Source organism: Ambystoma mexicanum, chromosome 1q (assembly GCF_040938575.1).
Source record: "Ambystoma mexicanum isolate Mex_15411 chromosome 1q, UKY_AmexF1_1, whole genome shotgun sequence".
Lineage (NCBI taxonomy): Eukaryota > Metazoa > Chordata > Amphibia > Caudata > Ambystomatidae > Ambystoma > Ambystoma mexicanum.
This window is the reverse complement of record NC_090922.1, coordinates 902,135,656-902,161,114: the sequence shown is the minus strand read 5'-3', so window position 1 is coordinate 902,161,114 and position 25,459 is coordinate 902,135,656. Positions and strand designations below refer to the sequence as shown.

At 43.8% G+C, this 25,459-nt stretch overlaps 1 protein-coding gene across 1 annotated transcript in view; it reads right to left on the bottom strand.

Moving 5' to 3' along the window:
• The window catches only part of PLPPR4 (phospholipid phosphatase related 4), a 538,006-nt gene that overhangs the window by 207,299 nt on the left and 305,248 nt on the right, over positions 1-25,459 (bottom strand). Inside the window, exon 3 of the mRNA XM_069641535.1 lies at positions 706-835. Coding sequence (XP_069497636.1) covers positions 706-835 — 130 coding nt within the window. The remainder of the gene's footprint in view (positions 1-705; positions 836-25,459) is intronic.

Sequence of the window (25,459 nt, the reverse complement as noted above, 5' to 3'; positions counted from 1 at the left end):
GAAACCCGCCATCTCACATCTCAGTGCCTCCTGTTCCACACCAGCAACCTTCCAACAGAATGCACAGATGTCAGACAGCGGCTGGGCCAGCAGATAAGCGCAGGAGAGAACAGGGGAAGGTGCAACAAGGTACAGTGAGGCCCTCAACAGAGAAGACAGATAAGAGAACGGATCACACAGGTACGCAACAACCAGAACCCAACACAAGCATTAGCAGTAACCAACACTACTGGTCAAAAAAATAAAAATGTTGAACTCCCAGAAACCCATTCATCTGCAGCATACATTAGGAATGTTCAAATAGAATTATGTCGCGTTGCCATTCATAATTTCACATTATGAAGGAGGTCATTACATTTTGCTTGATCAATTTTCATGAAAAAGAACATGTCTGTCCTGTGAGAGCAAGCATTTCGAAAGGTCGGTGCTGTGAAAGTATATCTTGTGAAAACATAACGGTTACAGTTATAGGGTTACAATCCCATTAAAGCATATGTCATTCATAGCAATAAACGACATTCTTCAGACTCTCCTGAAAGTGCTGATTCTTCCGGGTACATGCTATTCACTTTTACACTTGTTTCTGCAATGGCACATACACCGGTTTCGGAACACCTTGAAGTTACAAGCACAACAATGAACGATTCTAAGGAATGCTGGGGAAGGCTTTATATCATGCACTTGAAGTTCATGGGTAAGACATACCAATAAAGCGGACAGCTCTTCGCAGGAAGGAGTTGAAGTTGCAGCCTCCGGCATTAATGTTGGCTTCTGCTCCAATGCCGCTCTTCCTCTTGGACAGACAGCAGTAGAGGACACCCTCTCCGACCATTATCTAGGGTGGCAAGGAAGAAGGTTATCAGGTTAGAAGTGACCGCAGGCTGGCAATTTAACGTATGTTCATGAACAGTACATAATGTTTGACAGAAGCATGTCACAAATATACTCGATAGTATCATCATCATGTTAATCATCATTTGACTTTATTGTTGGTTTGTGGATAACCACAAAATTATGAAAACAAAATAAGAACCATGTCATAAACAATTTTAACTCTGTTACCCATATGGTATAACACAAGATATTAGTCATACATAAGGCATAGGACTGTGAACAGTAGCATGATAGATAGCATCATTTGTGATTAGCTGTGGAGCAGAAACAACACCAATTTTGAATATTCAAAACACTTAAATAGATAAATGAATATATACATACACATTATTTAATCAATTACCCAGAATAAGGCACTATTATCCATATTTGACACACAATCGGCTATGCTACGTATTATATTACATGACTAGGAGACTACATAACAGTATAACAGTACAAATGTCATGATACATTTAAATTAAAAAGAATTAAAAACAATAGTTGATTGTTCCTGCCCAAAAGGACAGTCTACTCAAATCCATCCTCGCATTATAATACATTTAATTTAGGCCAACATAGTTCTTGGCGATGCCAAAGGCCTACATCACATCAGCCATGCCTGGGCTAGGCAAGCAGAAACCACAAACATGGTATCTAAATCTTTGGATTATTTGCACAACACTTCTGCCTCACTAAGGGATGGTTATCCTCTATTATTTAAAAATAAGTTTACCTTTTTTCCACAGGCACTTTTGTACCTTGGGCACAAAAAAAGGAAGTGTGTACTTTCAGCTGCTGGTGGTCAGTGGACTTATTGTTGCCACTGCGGCAAGGAAACTCTCTTTGGATGCTGGGTATACAAGTGATAGGGTCCCCAACCCGTCTATCTTCCACCTCTGTGTCCTCTCTGTGTCTCTCACACCTCCAGTTACCATCTGAAGGATTTAGGCACACCACTGGGACTTCCTGGGACTGGGGTTCTTCTCTCAGATGTACCAGGTTTCTCTCTCTGGTTTCCACAGCACCATGCAGCTCCATGCTCTGGTATGCTTCTCGGCTCTTCTCTCCTGCCTCGTGTTCAGGTCCATGTTAGTTGGACCCACACAGAACTTCGGCGCTTCTCTGGCAACCTCTGCTCTCCCCTAACTCTGGTCTGCCCACAGGGTTTGAAACTCCTGTTGGTTTCTGAACCTGTTGCCTCTCCCGGCTGGGTTTGACATGGTAAATCCTTCTTCCATTTATAAAGGAGTTTTCCTCTTTGGAGATTTACAAGTGTCTGATGTCTGTTTTACCAAAGTGATCTCTATGCCTCCTCAGGGCTTCCTCGTTCCAGTACTACTGGACATTAACGAGTTACAATATACCATCTGAGTACATTAAAGCATATCTGGTTTTGTACTGGTGGTGGATGATGGGGTTATTAAGGGAATGCGGTGCTTGTGGGCCACAATATAAGTCCTCATCCCCAAGAGGGAAGCCCACCCCTGCAAGAACCTCCCGCATTTTACCATCCCTAGGGGGAATATTGGTTAGTGGCTGCACCACACTAGCCTTACAGCGAAGGGCTCCCCATGTGGAGAATTGACGTTATTCAAAAATTTGTCACAGAGCTCTTACAAATTACATTGAAAATATCTAATCCTCTGCATTAGCAACTTAAGTATATGTGAAAAAATAAGTTTGGTAGGAACAAAAATGTAATTCTGGAGGGGAGAGTACTAAAATCAAAAAGTGGTAGATGCAAGGATTTCAATTAAACATTACCACTATCATTTCTCTGCACAGATATCCATGCCATAATTCTTTAGTATGTCTGTGCCGTTACAGAAGGGGGCAAGCCATTAGCAGATGACTCTTGGTTCTGCCACCAAAAGGTGCAGTTCAGTCTCAATTGCTAGGCATGGGCATGGCAAACGGTTCAAAGCACTGGAACACAAGCAACCAAAGGCATTTTTAGATCTTATAGTCTAGCCATCTAGCAGTTTAGGCAGGGCTGCTCACATTAGTGGCAGGGCCAAGGCTGATTTGCAGACAATGGTATGGAAGGCTGACCAGAGCAATGCCAGTTGGATTGATTCAGAGACGTACATCCATACTTTTTGAGCTTTGCCTATTAGGTATAAGCCAGAATTCTTGCAGTTGAACACAGATAGGATGGAGACAGGATGTGAGGGGAAACACACATCTCACTGCGTGTGTCATGATGCCTGCCCCCAGAGCACCGGGACAGGCCCAGCACCCCCGGAAGCAGGCATCATGCCCTCGGGAAAAAACCCAGCGGCCCCTAATAGGGGCTCTTTGGACTTTGTCCTGGCGCCTTTGGCGCCAGGCTCATATTGGACATCAGTCCTGGCGCCAAAGGCGCCAGGCTCATAAAAGAAGGTGTTTGGTGCACTTACCTGACGCAGACCATGCTGCATAAAGCCTCAAGCCAAATAAGGCTTAGGAGGGACTACTTTATTAAGGAACTATTTTACTTGGGTGGGGACCATGGAAGAATACTTACCTGGGACTTCTTCCAAGGCTATTTAAACCACACCCGGACTTCCACACGTGCTTCGCGTTGTTCTGCATCTAGCAGCTGGACGCTCACTGTGTCTGCTCCTGCATCCTGACTTCTGCCACGCCTGCCAGCATCCTGAATCACCTGCAAAGGAAGGGAACAAGAGAACAGAAGAAGGAAAAGGCCTTACCTGCTAAATCTGCATCCCAGAGACATTTCGCCGACGATCCTGAAAAGGAAGACATTTATTTTTAAGAGCACATCGCATCGATCGCTGCAGCGCCTCATTCTACTCACCTTACAGGGCGCTTCCATGTTCTGCAGCAACCATCCGGATCCGCAGTCGCGCCCCAGCGCCTAGGAGAAAAAGACAATAATGAAGGTGAGAGAAAGAAGGGAAAAGGGAAGCTAAATCTCCATGTTAAGACTTACCTGCTGGGTCATTCCCTTTTCATTTCGGGTCCGCGCCGCATCCAGGCATTTTCTGACCCCGGCCCCTAAGGGGAAAAAGACATCAGCGTTAATGAGCGAATGAAAAGACATTACCAAGACGCTCATTAAAGACTTACCTGATTTCCACAAGGATTTCACCTCTCATCTCGGGTCGGTGCCTGTTCCCCGGCATTCCGTACCCCGGCCCTTATGGGGAAAAAGACACTAGCATTAGAACATTAATGCATGGACATAAGGGGAACCACTTATCAAAAACTTACCTGGAAGCCAAGCAAGTTTGGTTCTCACCAATCCGAAAATCCAGTGAAGTAACTGGATACCAACGCGCCCCCGCATCAGAAACCACCAATCCGAAAATCCAGTGAAGTAACTGGATACCAACGCGCCCCTGCATCAGAAGCAGGATGGAGAGCTTGTCCTTCCAGACCCTAAGGTGAGACGCCACGGGGAAGCACAGAAGGGTTTTGAGGAGGGTGAAAGGGGTAAGTGGGAGGCCGACGCATTACCCCGGAGACAGCTAATCCCCTATTTCCACCTACAGAAGGATACTTCTGCGAGCCAGACAAGCAAGATTTGGGGGTCCAGTCCAGTCTGTCTTCCGAGTCCTGCGCATCACTTTAGAAGAGGTCACAGCAGCTCAAACCAGGCCGGCGCCTCTGTGGGAATCAGGTGAGCGTTACAGAACGCGAAGCCATCCTACAAATTCCCACCCAGGCGCTATGGAAACTTCTGAGACTGATCAGTTGGCCCAATTACTTGGGGAATTACATGCCGAAGTACATGCCGCTCGTCAAGAGACTAATGCCCTCAGGAGGGAATCAATTGTATCAAAGGAAAGAACTGATGACCTGGCCAGACAGATTTTGCAAGGTCAAGCTGGACAAACTCCTCTACCGGGTTCCGGAGGGAACCCCACTCCTGTGGTTTCCAGTAACCCTGTGCAGATTAATCTACCTGGAAACATGCCGCTGGCCCCACCCGAACGCTTTGCTGGGGACCCCAAACGATTTGCCGTATTCATGAATCAGTGTCGTTTGCACTTCTTATGCAGACCTGGGGCCTTCCCTAATGATCAGACCAAGGTAGCCTTTGTATTGTCATATCTCAGCGGCTGTGCTGCCGATTGGTCAGTTCCACTGGTTACTCAAGATGACCCAATTCTCCGTGATTTTCAAGGATTTCAAGCAAGCATGGAAAGGTTATTTGCTCGACACTCTCAGGGGCAGGCTCTGGATGACAAACTTCTATCCCTGCGACAGGGCAATCAGGACCTCCTATCCTACATTGCAACCTTTAATAGACTAATTGTGGAAACTGGGTGGCCAGAAGATAAAAGAATCACGTTATTTTATCGAGGTCTAAGCGGAGAACTTAAAGACGTCTTGGCCCAGGTTGTAAATCCGCCCCAAGAATGCACAGAATATATAGACTTAGTGGTCCAATTGGATCACAGACTTCAAAACAGAAAAGCAGATCGGTCCAAGTTTGAGACCCGGGTGTTGGTCAAGACCCACGCTAACCCCAAGGGTGCTGATGTCTCTGAGCCTATGCAAATTGGAGGGGTTAAAGGACCTTTAACTCAAAAGGAACGTGAAAGGAGGCGGCAGTTAGAATTATGTCTTTACTGTGGGAACTCTGGACACTTTCTACGAGATTGCCCAGCAAAACCGCCCAAGAAGGTGGTAGGCGCCGCTGATAAAAACCATGAAGACTCTGTTTCGGGAAACGACTCTGCCCGACAAGTGTAGGGGTCCGCTTGCCGAGCTTGAAAACTAACTCTCAGACCTTGCATTTCATTGTGCCAATGGTTCTCGTAGATCCGGAACAGCCTAAGCGGTTGCATGCAATAAAGGCATACATCGATAGTGGGGCTATAGGAAACTATGTGGATCGTGAATTGGTCTCTAGGATTAACCTCCCTCTGTGTCCTAAAACCAGCAAAGATGTCATCACCACAGTCGATGGAACTGAACTTGCCTCTGGACCGGTAACACATTCCACTACTGAGGTGACTCTTATTGGTCCGGACGGCCATCGGGAGGCAGTTGTGTTTGATGTAATCAAGGCTCCACAATTTCAGGTTATTCTTGGAATTCCTTGGTTAGAGACACATAATCCTCGAATTGATTGGCGAGCTAAGAGAATAACCTTCCCGGATTGTGCACAAACCTGCTACCCAGAAAATCTGAAGATTAGTCTAGCATCTGTAACCTCTGCCTCCATGCAACTACCTCCGGAATACCAAGACTTTCAGGACGTCTTCCAAAAGGAACAGGCCAACACCTTACCTCCCCACAGATCGTACAATTGCCAAATCGATCTGGTGCCCGGTGCACAACCCCCTTGTAGCAGGATTTATGCCCTTACCGAACCTGAGAACCTGCATTTGAGACAATATTTGGATCAATACCTAGCCAATGGTTTTATTCGCCCGTCAAAGTCCCCAGCATCCTCGGCTTTGTTCTTCGTGCCCAAAAAAGAAGGCGACCTTAGAACTTGTATCGACTACCGCGCATTGAACCAGATAACGGTTAAAAACCGTTACCCTCTGCCTCTGATCCCTGAACTCCTTGACCAGGTGAAGGACGCTTGCGTATACACCAAGTTAGATCTCCGGGTGGCTTATCTGGTGCGAGTAAAGGAAGGCGACCAATGGAAAACCGCCTTCCGTACAAAATACGGATTATTCGAATACCAAGTGATGCCTTTCGGGTTGTGCAACGCGCCTGCTGCCTTCCAATTCTTCATGAACGATGTCCTTCAGGAACTCATCGATGTTTGTGTTGTCATATATATCGATGACATTCTTGTGTACTCCTCTTCGGAATCTGATCACAGAAAGCATGTCCGGGCCGTCCTTGAGAAATTGCGTCAGCACAAACTGTTTGCTAAGCTGGAAAAGTGTGTTTTCCATACCACCGAGATAGAGTTTCTCGGATTCATCCTGACACCTAATGGGGTCCGAATGGACTCACGGAAAGTGGAGGCCATCCTCAAATGGCCATCTCCTAGTTCGGTGAAAAGGGTCCAAAGCATGCTTGGTTTTGCCAATTTTTATCGCAGATTTATTCCGGAATTTTCACGTGTAGTACAACCCCATCACTGCACTCTTGCGGAAAAATAAACGTTTCGAATGGACCAAGGAAGCTGAACAGGCCTTTTAGGAGTTGAAAGCTAAATTCACGTCTGCACCTATTTTGAAGCACCCGCGTCCCGATCTCCCATACATAGTCGAAACTGACGCATCCAGTTTAGCCATGGGAGCTGTCCTGTCTCAGAGAGACCCTGAAACCAACCAACTGCATCCTGTAGCATTCTGGTCCAGAAAGTTCTCACCGCCTGAGGTAAATTATGCAATAACCGATAAGGAATTATTAGCCATCAAGTCCGCCTTTAAGGCATGGCGGCATTATCTTCTTGGCGTCAGGCACACCATTACCGTGATCACTGATACCCGAAACTTGCAATACTTAAAGACTGCCAAGGCTCAATCGTCACGTCAGCTCCGATGGGCTTTGTTCTTTGCTGAGTTCGATTTTGTAATCACTTACTGTCCCGGCTGTAAGAATGGCAAAGCAGATGCACTATCTCGAATAGAAATGGGAGAAATAGACACTACTTCAGAACCTGTGCCGATCATTCCCGAACAAAGAATTTTGGGATTAACCTCCTTACAAACCTTCGAAGACATTCAAGCACGAGTAAAACAACTCCTGGACTCTACCGCCTTGCAGGATTGGATCCAAAGAGGATCTTACTTTTCGGTCAACAATGGCCTACCTTACTTCCAAGGACGCTTATTTCTGCCAGAAAAGGAATTACAAGAACTGGTTATTTCCCGTCATCATGATGCCCTGATGGAAAGACATCCTGGCATTGCCAAAACTGAGGAAAAAATTAAACGACAATTCTGGTGGCCTTCCTGGCGAAAGGATATTAAATCTTTTGTGATGTCCTGTGGAGTTTGCGCCCAAAACAAAGGCCAAAAGATAAGACCCGCCGGTCTTCTTCAGCCTTTAGACATTCCACCAGCGCCTTGGCACACCTTATCACTAGATTTTATCACAGACCTGCCCCCTTGTAATGGATACAATACCATTCTGGTTGTGGCGGATTTATTTTCAAAAATGACTCATTTTATTCCGTTGAGAGGATTACCTTCAGCTTCTGTCCTTGCCAAGGAATTCCTCGAAAATATTATCCGTTTGCATGGATTCCCGTCCATATTAGTCTCCGACCGGGGAAGCCAGTTTATTTCACACTTTTGGAAAAAGTGTTGTCAACTGGCACAAATCGACGTAAGACTCTCAACCAGCCACCACCCACAGACCGATGGTCAGACGGAGAGAACAAACCAGACCCTTGAACAATACCTACGGTGTATGTTGCACCAATCGGAGGGTAATTGGAAGGATTTGTTATGGGTGGCCGAATATGCATACAATAACTCGGTGCACTCTGGAACTGGACAAAGCCCCTTTTACACCCTATATGGACATCACCCTCGTACTTCAGACCTGGACTCTCCTCTGAGCCTCGAAATGCCCGCAGTGGACCATTTGCATTCCACTATAACTCAAGCCTTCAAGAATGCAACTGCCCATTTGCAACAAGCGAAAGAGAAATACAAGAAAAATGCAGATCAGCATCGGAGGGAGGCGCCTTCATACCAAGTAGGAGATCAAGTATGGTTGGCTACAAAACATTTATCGCTCAAGGGACCTCGAACTTTTAATCCAAGGTATTTAGGCCCTTATTCGATCAAAGCTATCATTAATCCAGTGGCAGTCAAGCTCGAGCTGCCAACCAACATGTGGATTCATCCCGTTTTTCATGTGTCTCTTTTGAAACCAGTGCAACCAGGAACCAGATTAATAAAGCCTCCAGAACCAATTCAGATAGATGGGGAACCTGAATTCGAGGTAAAAGACATTTTGGATTCTAAAATCTCAAAATCAAAACTTTTCTATCTAATTGATTGGAAAGGGTATGGGCCTCAGGAAAGGTCTTGGGAACCCAGCGACCACGTACATGCACCTCGGCTGGTAAAAAGGTTCCATCGGAATTTCCCAAACAAACCGAAACCTCCAGAAGGAACGACCTTGGGAGGGGCCTTGGGGGAGGGTGCTGTCATGATGCCTGCCCCCAGAGCACCGGGACAGGCCCAGCACCCCCGGAAGCAGGCATCATGCCCTCAGGACAAAACCCTGCGGCCCCTAATAGGGGCTCTTTGGACTTTGTCCTGGCGCCTTTGGTGCCAGGCTCATATTGGACATCAGTCCTGGCGCCAAAGGCGCCAGGCTCATAAATGAAGGTGTTTGGTGCACTTACCTGACGCAGACCATGCTGCATAAAGCCTCAAGCCAAATAAGGCTTAGGAGGGACTACTTTATTAAGGAACTATTTTACTTGGGTGGGGACCGTGAAGAATACTTACCTGGGACTTCTTCCGAGGCTATTTAAACCACGCCCGGACTGCCACACGTGCTTCGCGTTGTTCTGCATCTAGCAGCTGGACGCTAACCGTGTCTGCTCCTGCATCCTGACTTCTGCCACGCCTGCCAGCATCCTGAATCACCTGCAAAGGAAGGGAACAAGAGAACAGAAGAAGGAAAAGGCCTTACCTGCTAAATCTGCATCCCAGAGACATTTCGCCGACGATCCTGAAAAGGAAGACATTTATTTTTAAAAGCACATCGCATCGATCGCTGCTGCGCTTCATTCTACTCACCTTACAGGGTGCTTCCATGTTCTGCAGCGACCATCCGGATCCGCAGTCGCGCCCCAGCGCCTAGGAGAAAAAGACAATAACGAAGGTGAGAGAAAGAAGGGAAAAGGGAAGCTAAATCTCCATGTTAAGACTTACCTGCTGGGTCATTCCCTTTTCATTTCGGGTCCGCGCCGCATCCAGGCATTTTCGGACCCCGGCCCCTAAGGGGAAAAAGACATCAGCGTTAATGAGCGAATGAAAAGACATTACCAAGACGCTCATTAAAGACTTACCTGATTTCCACAAGGATTTCACCTCTCATCTCGGGTCGGTGCCTGTTCCCCGGCATTCCGTACCCCGGCCCTTATGGGGAAAAAGACACTAGCATTAGAACATTAATGCATGCACACAAGGGGAACCACTTATCAAAAACTTACCTGGAAGCCAAGCAAGTTTGGTTCTCACCAATCCGAAAATCCAGTTAAGTAACTGGATACCAACGTGCCCCCGCATCAGAAACCACCAATCCGAAAATCCAGTGAAGTAACTGGATACCAACGCGCCCCTGCATCAGAAGCAGGATGGAGAGCTCGTCCTTCCAGACCCTAAGGTGAGACGCCACGGGGAAGCACAGAAGGGTTTTGAGGAGGGTGAGAGGGGTAAGTGGGAGGCCGACGCATTACCCCGCAGACAGCTAATCCCCTATTTCCACCTACAGAAGGATACTTCTGCGAGCCAGACAAGCAAGATTTGGGGGTCCAGTCCAGTCTGTCTTCCGAGTCCTGCGCATCACTTTAGAAGAGGTCACTGCAGCTCAAACCAGGCCCGCGCCTCTGTGGGAGTCAGCTGAGTGTTACAGCGTGTTCGGTCATTTACCCACTCAATGAATAGCCATGGCTAGGTGAATGCCTATGGCATTACTACCAACTACCCTTTGGAAATTCTTTGAGCAAGCTCTATCACAAAGTAACATCAATCTATGTGCTATATAGGACCTGGCAGTGTTATATTTAAGTATTCTTTTGAGGTGTTTAATTACTTAATTGCCTCTGTAAATGAGCTCCTGGTGTGATAGTAATCTCTTAGTGTGTGCCTTCAGTCAGCTGATTTTAAAAACAATATCTGTGTCGATGTCTCTGTTCCTTGCACGGGAGTCCTGTCTAAGAAAAGCAATTGCAAAGCCAGCAGTTTTGGCTTGTGTATAGGTATTAGACAGACATTTGCCAGGCAATGACATCATAAGCCAAGGTACTTGCACAGTTCCCGTGTGGCAGTGCTTGGCAAAAGCCTATCTGTGCCTAATCAAAAGGCAAAGCTGTTGGCATTGCCAATGCATGTTAGTTTCAATTTATCTCCCGAAGTGAAAGTGTATATATCCAGATGTGGGTGCTTCATTTGCTCTGCCTAGTGAATTAAGCTGCACCTCACTGAGTTGGTCCAATAACCCTACCTGGAAATGACAAGTCTACGATGGTAAGTATGGACCCGTTTCAGATCATCTTCTCATGAGTACTTACCAGTGGAGTTCAGACCTAAATAGACTATCTTTGTCTGTGTGGGAGCATGGCCTGAACTGCCAGAACATTTCATGATTCAAATTGATAATTACTGAATTGATAACCTCATTCTGCTTGAGTAACTTAACAAAGTTTGCATGTGTTAGGCAGAATCATATGCAGTACCCTTTGGGAACACCACACACAATTAAGACTACAAGTGCAAGTACAAATTCACCTTTAGTACAAGCCCGTACTACACAGTAAAGTGTTAGCGATATCTGAGCAGCCAGACCTATCTCAAGAGTAAAGTGAGCAGTATCAGATGTTACACAAAGGACAGTAATTACTATGGCTCAAACAAACACTGACTCAAGGTTTCTGAGTAAAAGAATATACATTTAGTTACACCATCATTTGTAAAACAGTTCACCAATAAAAAAGTAGCAGAAAATCACAATCTTAATATATCTCACAACAACCAATAATTTCTGGATAACTTAAGCTCAAAATGAAGTGTGAGCAAAATGGCACTCCAGCAATTTAAAAAGGGAGGGAAAGACAAGGTTATACCAAATCAAACAGCACCAACAAGTAAGTAGGCAGGGCAATCTAGAAAAGGCTTACTACAATGAGGATTCAAATCAATAGGCCTGGGCCAATGTTAATGGTTCAGAGTTTTTGCAGAGGATCACACAGTTCAGAGTAGTTCACGGTTAAGTCTTTGCCAAGAGTTCGAAATGAAGTTGGTCGAAGGAAAAGTTATTTAAAAGAGTAGAGAAGGACAAGCCCTCGGATTGGTGAAAGATTTAAAACACTTTCACTGTGGTTGGATGAAATGAACAACCGGGTTTGAACAGTACCTTAGAAGAAGAAGAATGCTGTAGCTGAGGCAGAAGTTCCTGGCAGATCCTGCAGGCTCACCGTTCCTGGAGCGACTGTCGGACTGACACGAAGGAGGAAGACTGGAGGGTCCTGCACTGCCCAGCGAAGAAACCAGCAGCAGAGCAAAGCAACAAATAAAAGGTGCGCTCCTTAAAACTCAATCAGGGTCTGGTCCTCCTGGCTATCCGGCCCATTGCAGTGGTGCACAGCAAATTCGACCAGGGTAGGGAGGCCTTGCTTGGTGTTTGGCAAACTGGTTGGTCCCACCAGCTAAAGGGAAGAAGATTCCTTGCAGATCTTCTCTGTCATTGAAGTTTAGGAGATTCAGACCCACAGCAGGGCTTCACCGGGAGGTTCAGTAGTTGCAGCAGTCCTCTTCCTTCAGCTTCTCTTTGGTTCTGTCAATCCAGTGGCGACTCTGCCTTCCAAGTCCCAGAGACCTGCTTTTTATGCAGTTTTCCCCCATTCACACAGGCTGGCTGTCAATCACACAGCAAGGTGATTGTCCTGGCAGGACAGTCACCTAGCCAATCAAACAAGAGTGCAACTTGGGTCTCCAAGGAGACCCTGTCCAGGGGGCCATAAATCCCTCCCTCATACCTGTCTACCTAGACTCTCAGGAGCCTAAGGAAGGCTTCTGTGCAGAAGCCCGCCAAAGGATGGCGAACAAAGGAACCAAACCTGGTTTGGCGTGCAGAGTAAATCATGAGAAAGACCTTTACAAAAAGAAATGGCGAATAATCCCAGCCGGAACCAAATTAAAGTAAATGGGGTCCAGCGGATTAAAGTTTGAGGCTACTAACATAGCCTAAAACAGTCCGAGACTGCGGTAGGAAAAATATGGTAGATACCACTACCACCAGCCAAATCATAAAGAAAGGGGAACGAAACAATGTTCCATGAGAGACAGACAAAAACGGATAACTATTAACCCTTTCCAGTACTCTATGGAAGATAGTTTGTACTGTGTCTGTGAATTTAAAAAGACTAATAAAGCCAATGGCAACTTTACATGTATTGTGAGACCTTACTCAGTCCCAGAAAATGGAGTTTAGAGTGGGAAGTCTGAAAAAGACAACCCTGTCTCACTGCACTAAAGGTGCTGTGTGACAAACAGTAATAAGATGATGCCTATGGAGTAGGTGAGGCCCCACAATCTATGAACACAAACATGTAAAACACACAGCAAAACACATGTAAGAGTGGGAAAAAAGGCTCACACTCTTACCAGGTGAAAAAAATAAATCCTAGAAATCCCGCAAAACATGCTGAGGGACTCGATGGTAAGGGAAATAAGCCATTCTGGAGAATTATCCCTAACAGCATGCAAACAGAAAACATCATGTGTATTTGGAAAGTATGATGTAAATCTTGAGTGCTGGGTGTTTAGGCAGTGCCGGAAATGGAAATGATTTGCCATGGGACCCCCACCAGTGATGGGGAGGGGAGCAGGTTGGGAGGATTTTTCCCACCCCCAGCCGCCAAAAAACATTTGCCTCTCAGAAGATTAATCAGGAACAATAAAAGCGCCCAGATGCTGTGGGATGTTTTTACCCATGCATCCAAGCCCTACCATAAAACTGTGCAGTACTGGCATGGAAAACATCATGATGGCCAGAAAGAGAGTGCACAGGGAAAACATGAAGAATAGGCTGCCACCCATTTTTGCCTATGTTGTGAGCACAGGAGGGCACTGCCTAAAACCACCATTGGGCTACACACACAATAGCCTGAAACCATTGGGAATGGCAATGCTGATTGCCAAAAAGCAACTCAGAACTGTGGGGAATTCATTTTCTTAATCCCAAAAATGGTTGCAATACCGGTACTCACCACTAGCAGAAAGCCGGCGTTTTAAAACCACCAGACTTTTGTGTAAAACTGAACAAATGAAACAAAACCAGACCAAGGAAAGACTTGCTAAGAGGTGGATACAATGTAAAACTATATTCTGAAATGGCTTGAAGGAAGTAATTATTTAATGTATATGTAAATATTGTCAGTTTGATTTGATTGTAGAAAACTGGGAACAAAAAGTGACATTTAGCTGAAACCTGGCTTAATGAAACTGGATTCTGCCTGACAACTACCCCCGACAGGAATTGAAACTTGATCAAACTGCATTCCCAGGCCTGGCTGCCTCCCGCTTCCCCGCCAAAAGGAGATCACACCTCCCTGATTGAATTAAGGGACGGGACCTGCAGACTGCAGGAGGTTAAACAAAGCCTTGTCCTGTGCTCAGGCAAATGTTATATTGGGGGGGCCGTAAAGTGGCTTCCTCTTGGGAAAACTGGGAGGGGCAGTGCCTCTGCTAGCAGCTGAGCTTGGGGGAAGTGGATAAACCAGTTATTCCACCCTGTGATCTGGGAAGCCACACCCCTTTTTGACCAGAGCATAATTTTAAAAGATAGATAACTCATAGTGCGGACTTGTCAGAATTATATAAGTAATATCATTATTTTTGTGATTTTTCTGTGCACGTTTTAAGAGGTGTTAGGACCCTGTGGTGTATTCTGGGGGGTTGCTAGCGGAAAATAGGGTCTCACTCCAAATGTATGTATGTTAAAAATCTGACACTTTATCATCTGAAGGAAGGTAAGTAAGTGGGCACCACTTGTTTAAATTCACTTTCAAACAGATCAAAAAAGGTTGAGGTTATAAATCATCTTTCAAAAAATTCACAGGAGCTGGCTACGATGAGTCTGGAGACACCCTGACTCGTGGAACACAAAAATATGCCACTAAAACACATGTCGTTGCACCTACAGATTGAAGAATTGATTTGGTCTGGTTTCCAGACCTTTGATCTTGCGTGAAGTTGTTGTCAACTCCCCGCACATTCTTTCCACGGGCTACCTCGATCCCTGAAGGTAACTTTCCTTGGTTTTCTGATCATGTTCAAATTAACTGTGTTATTTCATTTACACATTATTTATTTTGGCATCTTTTCTTTTCCCTACTGTGTGGCTTCATTCACCTTTTCCATTTACCTTGCAACTCATCTAAAATTGGTATGTTATTTTTATATTGTTTTCACGCATGGTTATATTTTGTAACACAATCACGATTTTGTTTATGTTTTTCAAAACTTGATGCTTTTGGTATAAATGTTCCACAGTTTGTGTAAATTAGACCTGCCCTGATGAAGGAGCTGTATGCTCCGAAATGCATTGGCACTTTATGTTTATAACAATTATGGGATGAGTTAGCCGCGGCCTCACTAAGATTTTATTAGTGACCAACTTGGAATTTTCTTTTTGATAAACGCATATTACTTTTGGATCCGACTAAGAGATTTATTTGGATGAGTTACATTCTGTAAATACAGTGAACATTTACTAGTTGACTCTAATTTTGCAAATTGCACTGCCCTTGGTAGGGCTTATACAGAGAGCGGCTGTGTGGCCAGGTTTGTTACCTGGTCTTCTGCATATTTTTGTACTTTATCATCTGAAACCCATCTCCCTGGTGCACATTTGTGTAAAATCTGGAAAGGTTTAGAGGTCGTTATCTGGATGAAAAGGGGAGAATTCTGTCATCAGTGGACACGACATCGTACAAAGACAGGGATCGGATGGTTTGGTGCTACAGAAAATATGTTAACTGGACCTATAATATTAGAAAAATGGTACACAGATAATAGATTTGTGTGCAATTTGACCAGGGGAGGATCCTCTGACCCATAAACAGACCTCATCATGATGACAATCCATTTCCTTCCCCCAATCATGGGAGAGGGGAGAATTGGGCCAATGATAAGTAGAGAGGGGCAGGCTTAGCTAGGCCCAGGCACACACCCATTTTCAAAACACATAAAAAGAGACTGCTGGGACAGGTAGAGACATTCAATTCCATGTGCTGCGGAGCATGCTGACCGACGACTTCACATCCAGAGATCCAGACTTCAAATACATCAATCTCCAGAACCTGTAGCAGAAATTAACTCCAGAATTTGTAGCAGAGAGGCCTGAATCCACCAGCTGAATCCTCTTCAGCAGGCCTCAAAATCAACCAAACTATTCAACAGCCGGGCGAGCTGTTTGAATTTTTGCCAAGAATGTTTGCAAGAACCTGTAGCAGTATCCAGAAAGCAGTGCTGTATCTGGAACCCGAGAGAACCACAAACCAGACCGTTGTGAGCAGATCCGGTGCTTGACAGACCCAGAGAGCAGAGCTGACCCAGATAGCCGGGAATTCAGAACCACCCGCCGGAAGTCCCGTCCAACCTGACCAGACCGTGACGAGGCCTATTTCAAATTGATATTGTGAGTACCTAGCAGAACTGTGCAGAACCCCATCTCTTAGTTAAAATAATCTAATCCAAACTATTTTAACGTAAGTAGAACAGCCTCCTAGAAATCGTGTCATCTGTCATTTTTAAAGCTGCACAACTGTCACCTGTCAATTCTGCAGCTGCAAGCTGTCACCTGTCATTTTGAGTTTTACTTTAAATCCGATAATCTACCTTTATTAAATCGGCCGTATCTCTGGAACCGTTTGGACTAGGAACGTGGTTTAACTTTCATTTTAAAGCTGTAATTCTAGGCTTTCCAACCTAGAACCGACTTCCTATACTTTTAATCGCGAGACACACACTTGCGAAATTTACCGCGATTTGCGATTTTGGCTCAATTTCTCCACTTGTCAAAATAGCTGCTCCATTCTTTCTTTTGTTAAAATATGTTTGCAACTTGGTAATAACTCATAGAGCATTGGTAAAGTGAGCCTGCACTAATACCAACACGCATCTCCCACTCACCCTGAATCTCTAGAGGGAATTAAAATCAGTTGGCACATTTTCCCATCCATTGCCATCACATTTAAAAGCATTTTGGGCCTGTGTTTCAAACCTCTACCTGTTTTCCTCTAAGCTTGCTGGGGGAACTGGAACTGTGTATTGCATTATAAAGTGTGATTTGTGGGATTCTTGAAGACTGTGTGCTCTCCTTCCATTTCTTGTATTGCATAGGGAGGGAGTGAATTGTCAAAAGAAAAAGTGATCATATTTAAATTTAAATACTTTAATGTGATATAGATTGAAAAAAATTCAAACTTTACACATATTACTTTTACATAATCATATACAGAATACAAAAAATAAAATACAGTTTATACAATTATATAAATATAAGAGTAGAATAAAAAAAAATCAATTATATACAAAATAGAAAGGGAACTCCATAATAAAATACATTTTAAATCATTTCAGTCATTTAAATCCGAATATCCATCACATTTTCAATCTGAAGCCATACATTGTGATCATATTACCTTTTGCTAAAATCATAACAAGTTATTTCTGTACTGCATTTTATTCCACCTTGCATTTCCTTGAAACCATCAAGCATTTTCAGCTACCTCATCCTCTACACTACTCCTAAGTAACCAAATCAGTGTACCCCTGTAACATTATCCATTGTTGATCACGGTCATATTCTGAAGTGTGATATCAGTTATCAATTTATTTATAAAGTGTGATAGATATATATTGTTGAATTGTCCAAATAAACCTTTTAAATTTGCAAAACAAACCTACTTCTTGGCTCAGTGGGGTCAGGGGGATTCTAAGAGGGGGGTGTTATACAAGGGTTGTCATCCAGAGTACTGAACTGGACATAAAAATACATCAATAAGGGTTTTCCTCAGCATCCCAGACTAGGCATTGACTTAGCTGTAATGTTGATTGAATATCGCTTACAATGCCTGTGGGCTTTGTGCGTTATATAAGCACCAAAAATAAAATAAAATAAAATAATTAAATAAATAACAAAAGAGAGGAGAGTTTTCTTTAATATTGCGGGCAAAGTATAGAAGGTGTACATCTTTTCAAACAAACAAACAATATTTAAACATTTCCTAAAGAGTGCAATCATAGGTGGATTTAACATTTGGACAAGGGGCAAATGTCCATGCCTCCCGCCCCCGATCTGCCTCTCTCCCCTCAAACACAAACAGCCAGGGCTGCACGTGCCCTCCCAGTGAGGTCTTATCTTTTAAATGTGTCTCAGAGGCAGATTATTTACAACAGGAAGTGATTAGAGATGTGAAAAAAGATAACTGGCAGTGAGCATTGCTGTGACACTTTTTCTTAAAATTATATACTGTGTGAATTTTGGGTGATTAGAAATTAAGGAGATGCAGAACAAGCTGTGTGACACAATTTCCTTGTCATGAATTTAATTTCACTTTGTCCTTATGACATTTTTTTGTAAGTACTCATTATTTTCTATGCTGGAGCTTGTAGGCTTCCATTCAGGTTGAGGAAAATAAAGCTGCAATCATAGGGCGTCATTTTTCAAGTCAAGCAGAATGGAAAAAAATTTGCACGAAAAGCATTTATTGCCACTTTTTATGCGCTGCAGGATTTTGTATGATTTGGCAGGCAAAGTTGGAGAGCAGATCAGACTTAACAAGCTTTGTTGCTCTTACAGGTACCCCTGCCGAATCCGATTGGTGTTCCACCAGCATGAATTTTTATGTTGGTAGAAAACCAATGGATTCCTTGTGGAATCCGCCTAATATTTACACACTGGTAAAAGCAGGCAGATTAAAACGGAAACCATTATGGATGGCTCCCACAATCGTTAATTGTGGGAGGGATTTACACTTTTCCAGACACTTAGTGGAAAAGTGACAATCAGAGGCAATATTTACCAGTGGTTTATGATTACTTTACCAGTACTTGGTAAAAAAATACTGCAAACAGGAGTGGTCGCCTCTGTGCAATTTAGGATTCAAAACTAAATGACTCCCTTACTCTTTTTCATCAACATGGTTCTACAAAGACATATACATTGTTAGGTTGGTTTATCATGTGACTTTTTAAAGTAATTGTATACTTTACAATGGAGTATGATTTAGGTATTCAAAACCAAACTTAAACACAACCTGAGCTTGGAAGATACATCGTCAAGTATCTAAATTTGAAGCTAGGCTCAAATTCTGGCTTTATCACTTAACCAATGTGTGTGATCCTGGGCAAATCATTTACTCACACTGTCCCTTACCTTCCAAAAAATGGGTACCTCTAGAAGTGATTCAGTTCACAGTATACGCTATTTCAAAACAGCCTTGCTCATGGTTTAACAGATGGGCAGTGCATGTTTCAGGACCTGCTAAGAACATGCCCACACACCTTTCCTTGAAAATATCAGGCCACATTATTGAACAAAATTGTGGAAATTAATAGCAAATCAAAGTAAACACATCAAACAAAAAGCCATCAAGGACAATTGCAAATTATAACCAGTATATAAACAATATGTACCAGACAATGATGTACAGGGGCATGACAAGAGGGAAAGAGCTGCTCCTACCTTCCAAGGCCCACTGGGACCGATAACAGCAAGATGGAAACCCCTCCTCCTGCACTGTCTGCCTCCTGATCCCGCTCCCTTCCACTCCCACCCTGGCTCTCCTGCATGCTAGTACTCCCTCATGCACTCAACCCAATTAAACTGTTCTGCAAAAATGCAACAAAAAATAAAAATGTTGTGCTTCAAAATGTAATTCTCTAAGAAACAAAAAGTCCTATTTCTTGCTTCAGTATTTTGAAAGGGGGCCCTGGTTTTTGCAACAAGATGGTGGCACCAGAAGTACCTCCTGCAGGGCCTGCTGGGAGTAGCCACAGTGTTCAGGGTGGCATTGTTAAGTGCACAGCATCTGACAAGGAACACAGACTGGGGGCCTCGCTGCTCAGCCTTCACAGAGGAGGAGGAGGAAGCATCAACCTTGATTTTCCCCAGCCATTCTAAGAAAGAGATACAGTGCCCAATTTGTGGGGGTGTTTGCCACGGTTCAGCCCCAGCATGTGTTTTTGAGCTCAGCACTTATTTTCTCAGACTCACTTTAATTATGTAGTGGTGATAGTCAGTGCATCCATCAACCACACTGAGCCGATGCAAGCTGTACTGTAACCCCAAATATGTTGATACTGTGGGGAGCAGCTATGGCTGGTGGCAGCAGTGGTGGGGAATTGCCCACCAAGCAGTGTCACAGGACTGCTAGAACTATGTGGGCCCTAGCACTTATTTGTTTTTCAAATTAAAAACTGAAGACATGATGTGGGTTTGTTGGGGTAAGTGGGGATGGGGGGAAATGGGAATGGTGGTCAGGGAGACCTGTTAAGGATTTCAATCAGGCACACACCTAGGTATTGCCTAGCATGTAGTGCGCAATTAACCCCTTATTTATTTGATGTCTATAAGTTAAATATTCTGAATGATATACCACTCATATCACACCTGTCTCAAAATACCCCCCAGGTCACACTGAACCAGGAGTCAGGCTAATTTGCACAGCTAAATATGTATTTTTTCATTTAATATTCAAATCACACATATGTTTATTATTTATATATAAGTCAAGCAATTGAATTCACTTATAATGATGCAGAATAGAAACACAAGAAAAAGAACAGTTTTGTGTGTGAACAGATAGCGTTTAGGTTGATAGTTCCCCCTGCAAAGTACTGAAGTACAAATGAGCAATCCTACACAAATGTGAGTAATCAGCAGGTATTCAGGAATGAACGGCAATGTCTAGAGTTTAAATGCAATCTTCCCTCCCCAAACAAGAGAGAAAACCGTTTTGGAAAATGGCACTTTTAAAATGACAGGTGATATGTTTGTTGGTTTGTTTATGGCTTGGTGAAACAATGCAAACAGGTGCAAAATGCTTAAAGGGATAGAAATTCTGAGGAAAGCAACACTAACAGGTCCTATGACACATGAGCTATAAAATAAACAACAGTACACACTTTAGATCAGGATGGGATTGAAGAAACCTTTGGATGGGAAAACACACGTGGGAAACTTTTGAAAACTGCAAATTCGCAGCAAACCTTTAATATGCAATATTTGAGAAAAACGGGTCAAATACACTGTTCCGCGATGCATTGTAGAGGTAGCTAAGGGTCTTGGGTATCAGTTATAGAGGTTTAAGTGAGAGGTGTTTCTACAAAATAGGCATGAAAATGAAGCAGAAGTTTGGTTTTGAAAGTGACAGATAAGTTTTACTACACTATATTAATGACTATGAAAAAGAGGAGGCCACACATGAATCTTCACAGTTACGTGGCCAGCGCAACTATTCACGTGCTGGATACTCAATTTCTTCCTGGGATTTACTTTAGTTACTCAAAATCACTAAGGAGTTATGGTTTAGTTACACAGATGAGAAAAATCAGTGCAAGAAGGATTCTAACAATACTACGGTTCTGAATTTAGGATGGGTTGAGATTAGGATAATACAATGCAGATATACTATGGGTCACTGTTCTTCCTATTAATACTTAGAGTCCTTTGTAATTAAATTGGACCGTCACGGTTCTGGTCATTGGATTGGGTCAGGTCTACCTGCACCAGGGCACCTCTGGAGGGATTGGATCAGCGGCACGGTTCTGGTCAATTGGGACTGCACCTCAGACTGGATTTTGGATGGGCCCTTCTGGTCACTGGACACGGAAGATTACAGGATGCATGTTTCAGCGGGAAAGCCTTAATGGTAACAAGCCAAGCTGAATCAGAATTATTCTTTTAAGTTTTGGATGTTGAAATTGGGTCAAGCCAGCAAGAGTTCAGCAATGCTAAAGTCAGGAGTCTGCCAAGATGAAGAGTTCTGGAACAAGGTGCTGCGCGGAAATCTGGAGGGGTTCTGGAAGCAGTGTGTCCTATGTGTTGTGAAGTTCCTATATTTATACTATCAAATGCCATCCCCAAGTTTATGGTGTGGGCAGAATTTCAAAACACACCCCCACGGCTGTGAGTGGCCGCAGGCACATGCTTTGTTTTGGTTGGCAGTCAGCACAGAGCAGTCATCTTTATGATGCGATTTAGGAACTCCCAAATTGATTTTGACCAAAACGTTAACTTTTGCACAAATGTACATTTCTAAACGTATGTACCCTTATGTACCCTGATAAAATCGGACACATACATTCAATCCCCATCTTTGTGAGAGCTGTCTTTGTCATTCTACAATTTTTATCAATTTTAACCATGACAGTTTGGATTAATAATTTCTAATTCGGTACATCTGTGGGCGCTTATCAGTGGATCATGTACATCCAATGTTAGGTTTGCAACATTAATCGTTCTGCTACAATGAGCATTTTTTCATAACTTTGGTTCCTTAAATGGTACAGGTTTCATCAATGTCTTCAAATCAAACGCCTGAAATTAGGTTAATGCCTACCAATTTTCAGATGTATCCCTCTTTAGGTGCTCAGTTAAAGAGTTTCAACTTTAATCACAAATAAGGTTTAAAATGTCACAGCAGTTTTTTTTTTTATTTGTACCTCCCCTTCACAAGCAACAGCTGTCCAGTCCTTTGATCAGGGAGGTGTGTCCCCTTCGTGGAGAGGGAAGGTCCCCTGTAGAGATCAGTTGGGCAGCTTGCCATTGTTCTTGGCTCAGCCAGAGACGAATATCTGATGCTCTCTTTGTTGTCAATATGCAGGAACCATTAGGCTTCCTGTTTTCAAGGGAGTGTCAAGCTGAGATGTCAACCTTCCCAGGCCAGGCACTGCACAATCAGAATTAAGCAGTTACTTCCACTGGGTCACTGTAATATTCACAATAAAGTCTTCTTAAAACAAAAAAATAAGCACAGTTTATAAGGGATTTGGACATTTAAAAGAATTACGCCCTTCACAAACATGCTTTAAATAGGCATATTTTGCAATTTATTCCAGAAAAAGGAACACCTTTAAACTGGGTTTGACAGCCAATTTCCTTAAGCAGCTGTCAGGCAGTGAGGCCTGGATTCCTATGATTGCCTGTAGAATCTATGGGCCTCATTACGACAAAAGCGGAGGACCATGGTGCTATTAGCACCATGGTCCATGCTGGTAACTTACCGACTCCGCCATGGAGAAAGGGGGAATTACCACCCCATTACAAGGTTGGCGGGGCGGTAATTCCCCCTTCCTCCATGGCCCTTCTCCATTCCCATCTTTGCCCCATAAGGCATAATGGGAATGGGGAAGGCAGTAATTATGGTACTGTAATTAGCACCAAGGTCCTTTTGCGGGTCCATTCCTTAACGGTAGGTAAAACCAGCCGTTAAGGTGGGAACCCGCAAAGGGACCTCGTAATCAGGCACTAAGGGATTACCGGTATGGGTACCCTTACTGGTACCGGTAATCCCTTAGCGCCAGGGTCGTAATGAGGCCGTATGATTTCAGCACACTTTTCCTTTCAATCATTCACTGGGAAAATGACTGAATTTTTAAGGGCATTTTCGGATTTTAGCCCTTCTGCGGCCTTGCTTCAGGTGACAGGTGACATTCAGTGATTCCTGTTTTTCCACCAACTTTGTTGTGTGTGGCAGAGTGTACAGCTCTTTTGTGGTTTATGAACCATGCACAGTTTTGCAGATTTGGCGCACACAGGGGTTATCGCCTCCATTGTTGGCAGTTTTCTTTCCCCATTGGCAAAGGGGTTTAGTAGGGTGCATTGGCATGGATAACATTATTCCACAGACCTGACCTGATGGGGGGGTTACACCGGGGTGAAAGGTAAAAGAGAAGTGGGTATAATAGAAAGGGAAGAGTAGATGGCAATGGGAGATAGGTAGAATGATGTTTCAAGACTGTTTTCCATGTTTCGCTTTTGCTCTGTACTGTTTTTTATAGAGCGGTGAAATTGTATTTTCTGGATGGGGAAGGTATTTTTTGCTGGATCACAGATCAAGGGAATCAGGATTAATGCCAGCACATTGTTTAGGGTACTCATACACCCACACCCAATGGAAATTGCCCCCCCCCCCTGATCACAAACGTGGCCCATCCAGAAAATAATATTGTTTCCCTGGGACGCTAAAAACAGACACATATCAACATTTAGTAAAATCCCTCAGTACTGGGACGAGGAAGAGGGATGCAGAGGAACAAAGATGCAGTAGGTGTCACCTAATTAGTAAAAATGACCCACACCTGATGGAGACAGAGGTTTAAAAGGAAGAGGAAGAAGCAGAAGCAGAGAAGGCAGTGCATGCTGTGCATGCAAAGCGAAGAAGGAGTAGCAGAGCAAGGAGACGCCAGGACCATTGTGAGTCCTGAGAGGGTATGTTCCTCTACTATCCCAAATTGCAGGGGTCATGCACTGGGAAGCGTGAGGAGGAAAAGTTTACCTAGGGAGACTATGTTGTGCAGAGATTCTGCAACAAGAAGCAGACATGGTGTGGGCATTTGAGAGACGCACCAGAGACTCTCAGGAGTCAAAGTGACTCCAATCTTGTAATGCGGAAGTGATGGCGACCAAAGAGTGAAGGTACACCGAGTCAGCTGAAGCCACAGGTCCAGTAGCCCTGCAAACACGAAGATGAGCACCTGGAAGCGACTTACCCAGTGAGTCGGACACAAGCAAGTGACTCCAGGGCGCTCCGGTGCAGGCTGCGTGTTCAGCGTAGGCAAACTAACTGGCAAGCATGTGAAAAGCAGATTAAGCAGCGTTATGAAAATGCTGAACATTTGTTGACTTACAAAATCAAGCGAATAAATGTTCCGAATATGGAATTACTGCAAATGTACTAAAACAAGGCAACAAGCATTATGGATGCTGAACTGTTGTTAACTTACAAAAACAAGCCGATAAGTATTACTGATACCAAATTACTGCAGGCTTACCAAGACAAGTTAAAAAGCATTATGAATATGAACCATTGCAAACTTACAAAAGTCGTTGATGCTAAATCAAACAAATCCTAGAACTAAATGGGTGAGTGTGGGCTAACATCAACAACCTGGTGGGGAGGCCTTATTAGAATCCCAGGCATGCCACCAAGACCCAAGCCAAGAGAACCAAAGAAATTGGCAATATCAGTCCAACACAGGAGGGAGTTATTGAAAAGCCCAGGGTTGTCAAGGTTGCAATTCAGGTTCTGGGATACCCATCATTGTGGTTGATGTAAGTTCAGATTGTGACAGCCAAAACCGAAGCAGGAAAATACGTTATCCTGACCATTATCTTGTTGTTGATGCAGAAGGGAAAAAAGGTGGCAAACAAGCTGCCCTTCTGGGAGAAGTTTTCCAGAGGGACAGGAGCATTGTTTGTAGACCAATCCTGATATGGATCAATGTGAATGTTCTATTCCCCGAAAGCTGCTGACATTTATGATACTAAAGAAATATATTGAAGGTTTTGTTCTACTTGGAGGTTACCATTGAAGCACTTTTCTGTTTGCGTATTGAAGAATTAAATGGGCAGGCAAGAGGTGCCCTAAGGGCAAGAGGTGATTTCTCAAAAGTAACCTGGTAAAAGGAATATGCCAGGTAGTAGAAGGTGCAAGTGCTGCAGAGTGGTACTAATAGAAAGAAAATATTGCTGTTTCATATTTGGGGAAGAATTGTGTAAGCTGGTTGAAGAAAAGTTACAATTCTTTCTGTTGTTTAAAATGTGCAGAAGCATCGTGAACTTAAGAACTATATTGGAACTTTGTGTTAAATCGGATGTTTTTCCTTTGTACTGTGGAGAAGAACCTTTTTTGGATCTGAGGATGGGAAGTTCGCCCCGACCATAACAGGACACTTATCAA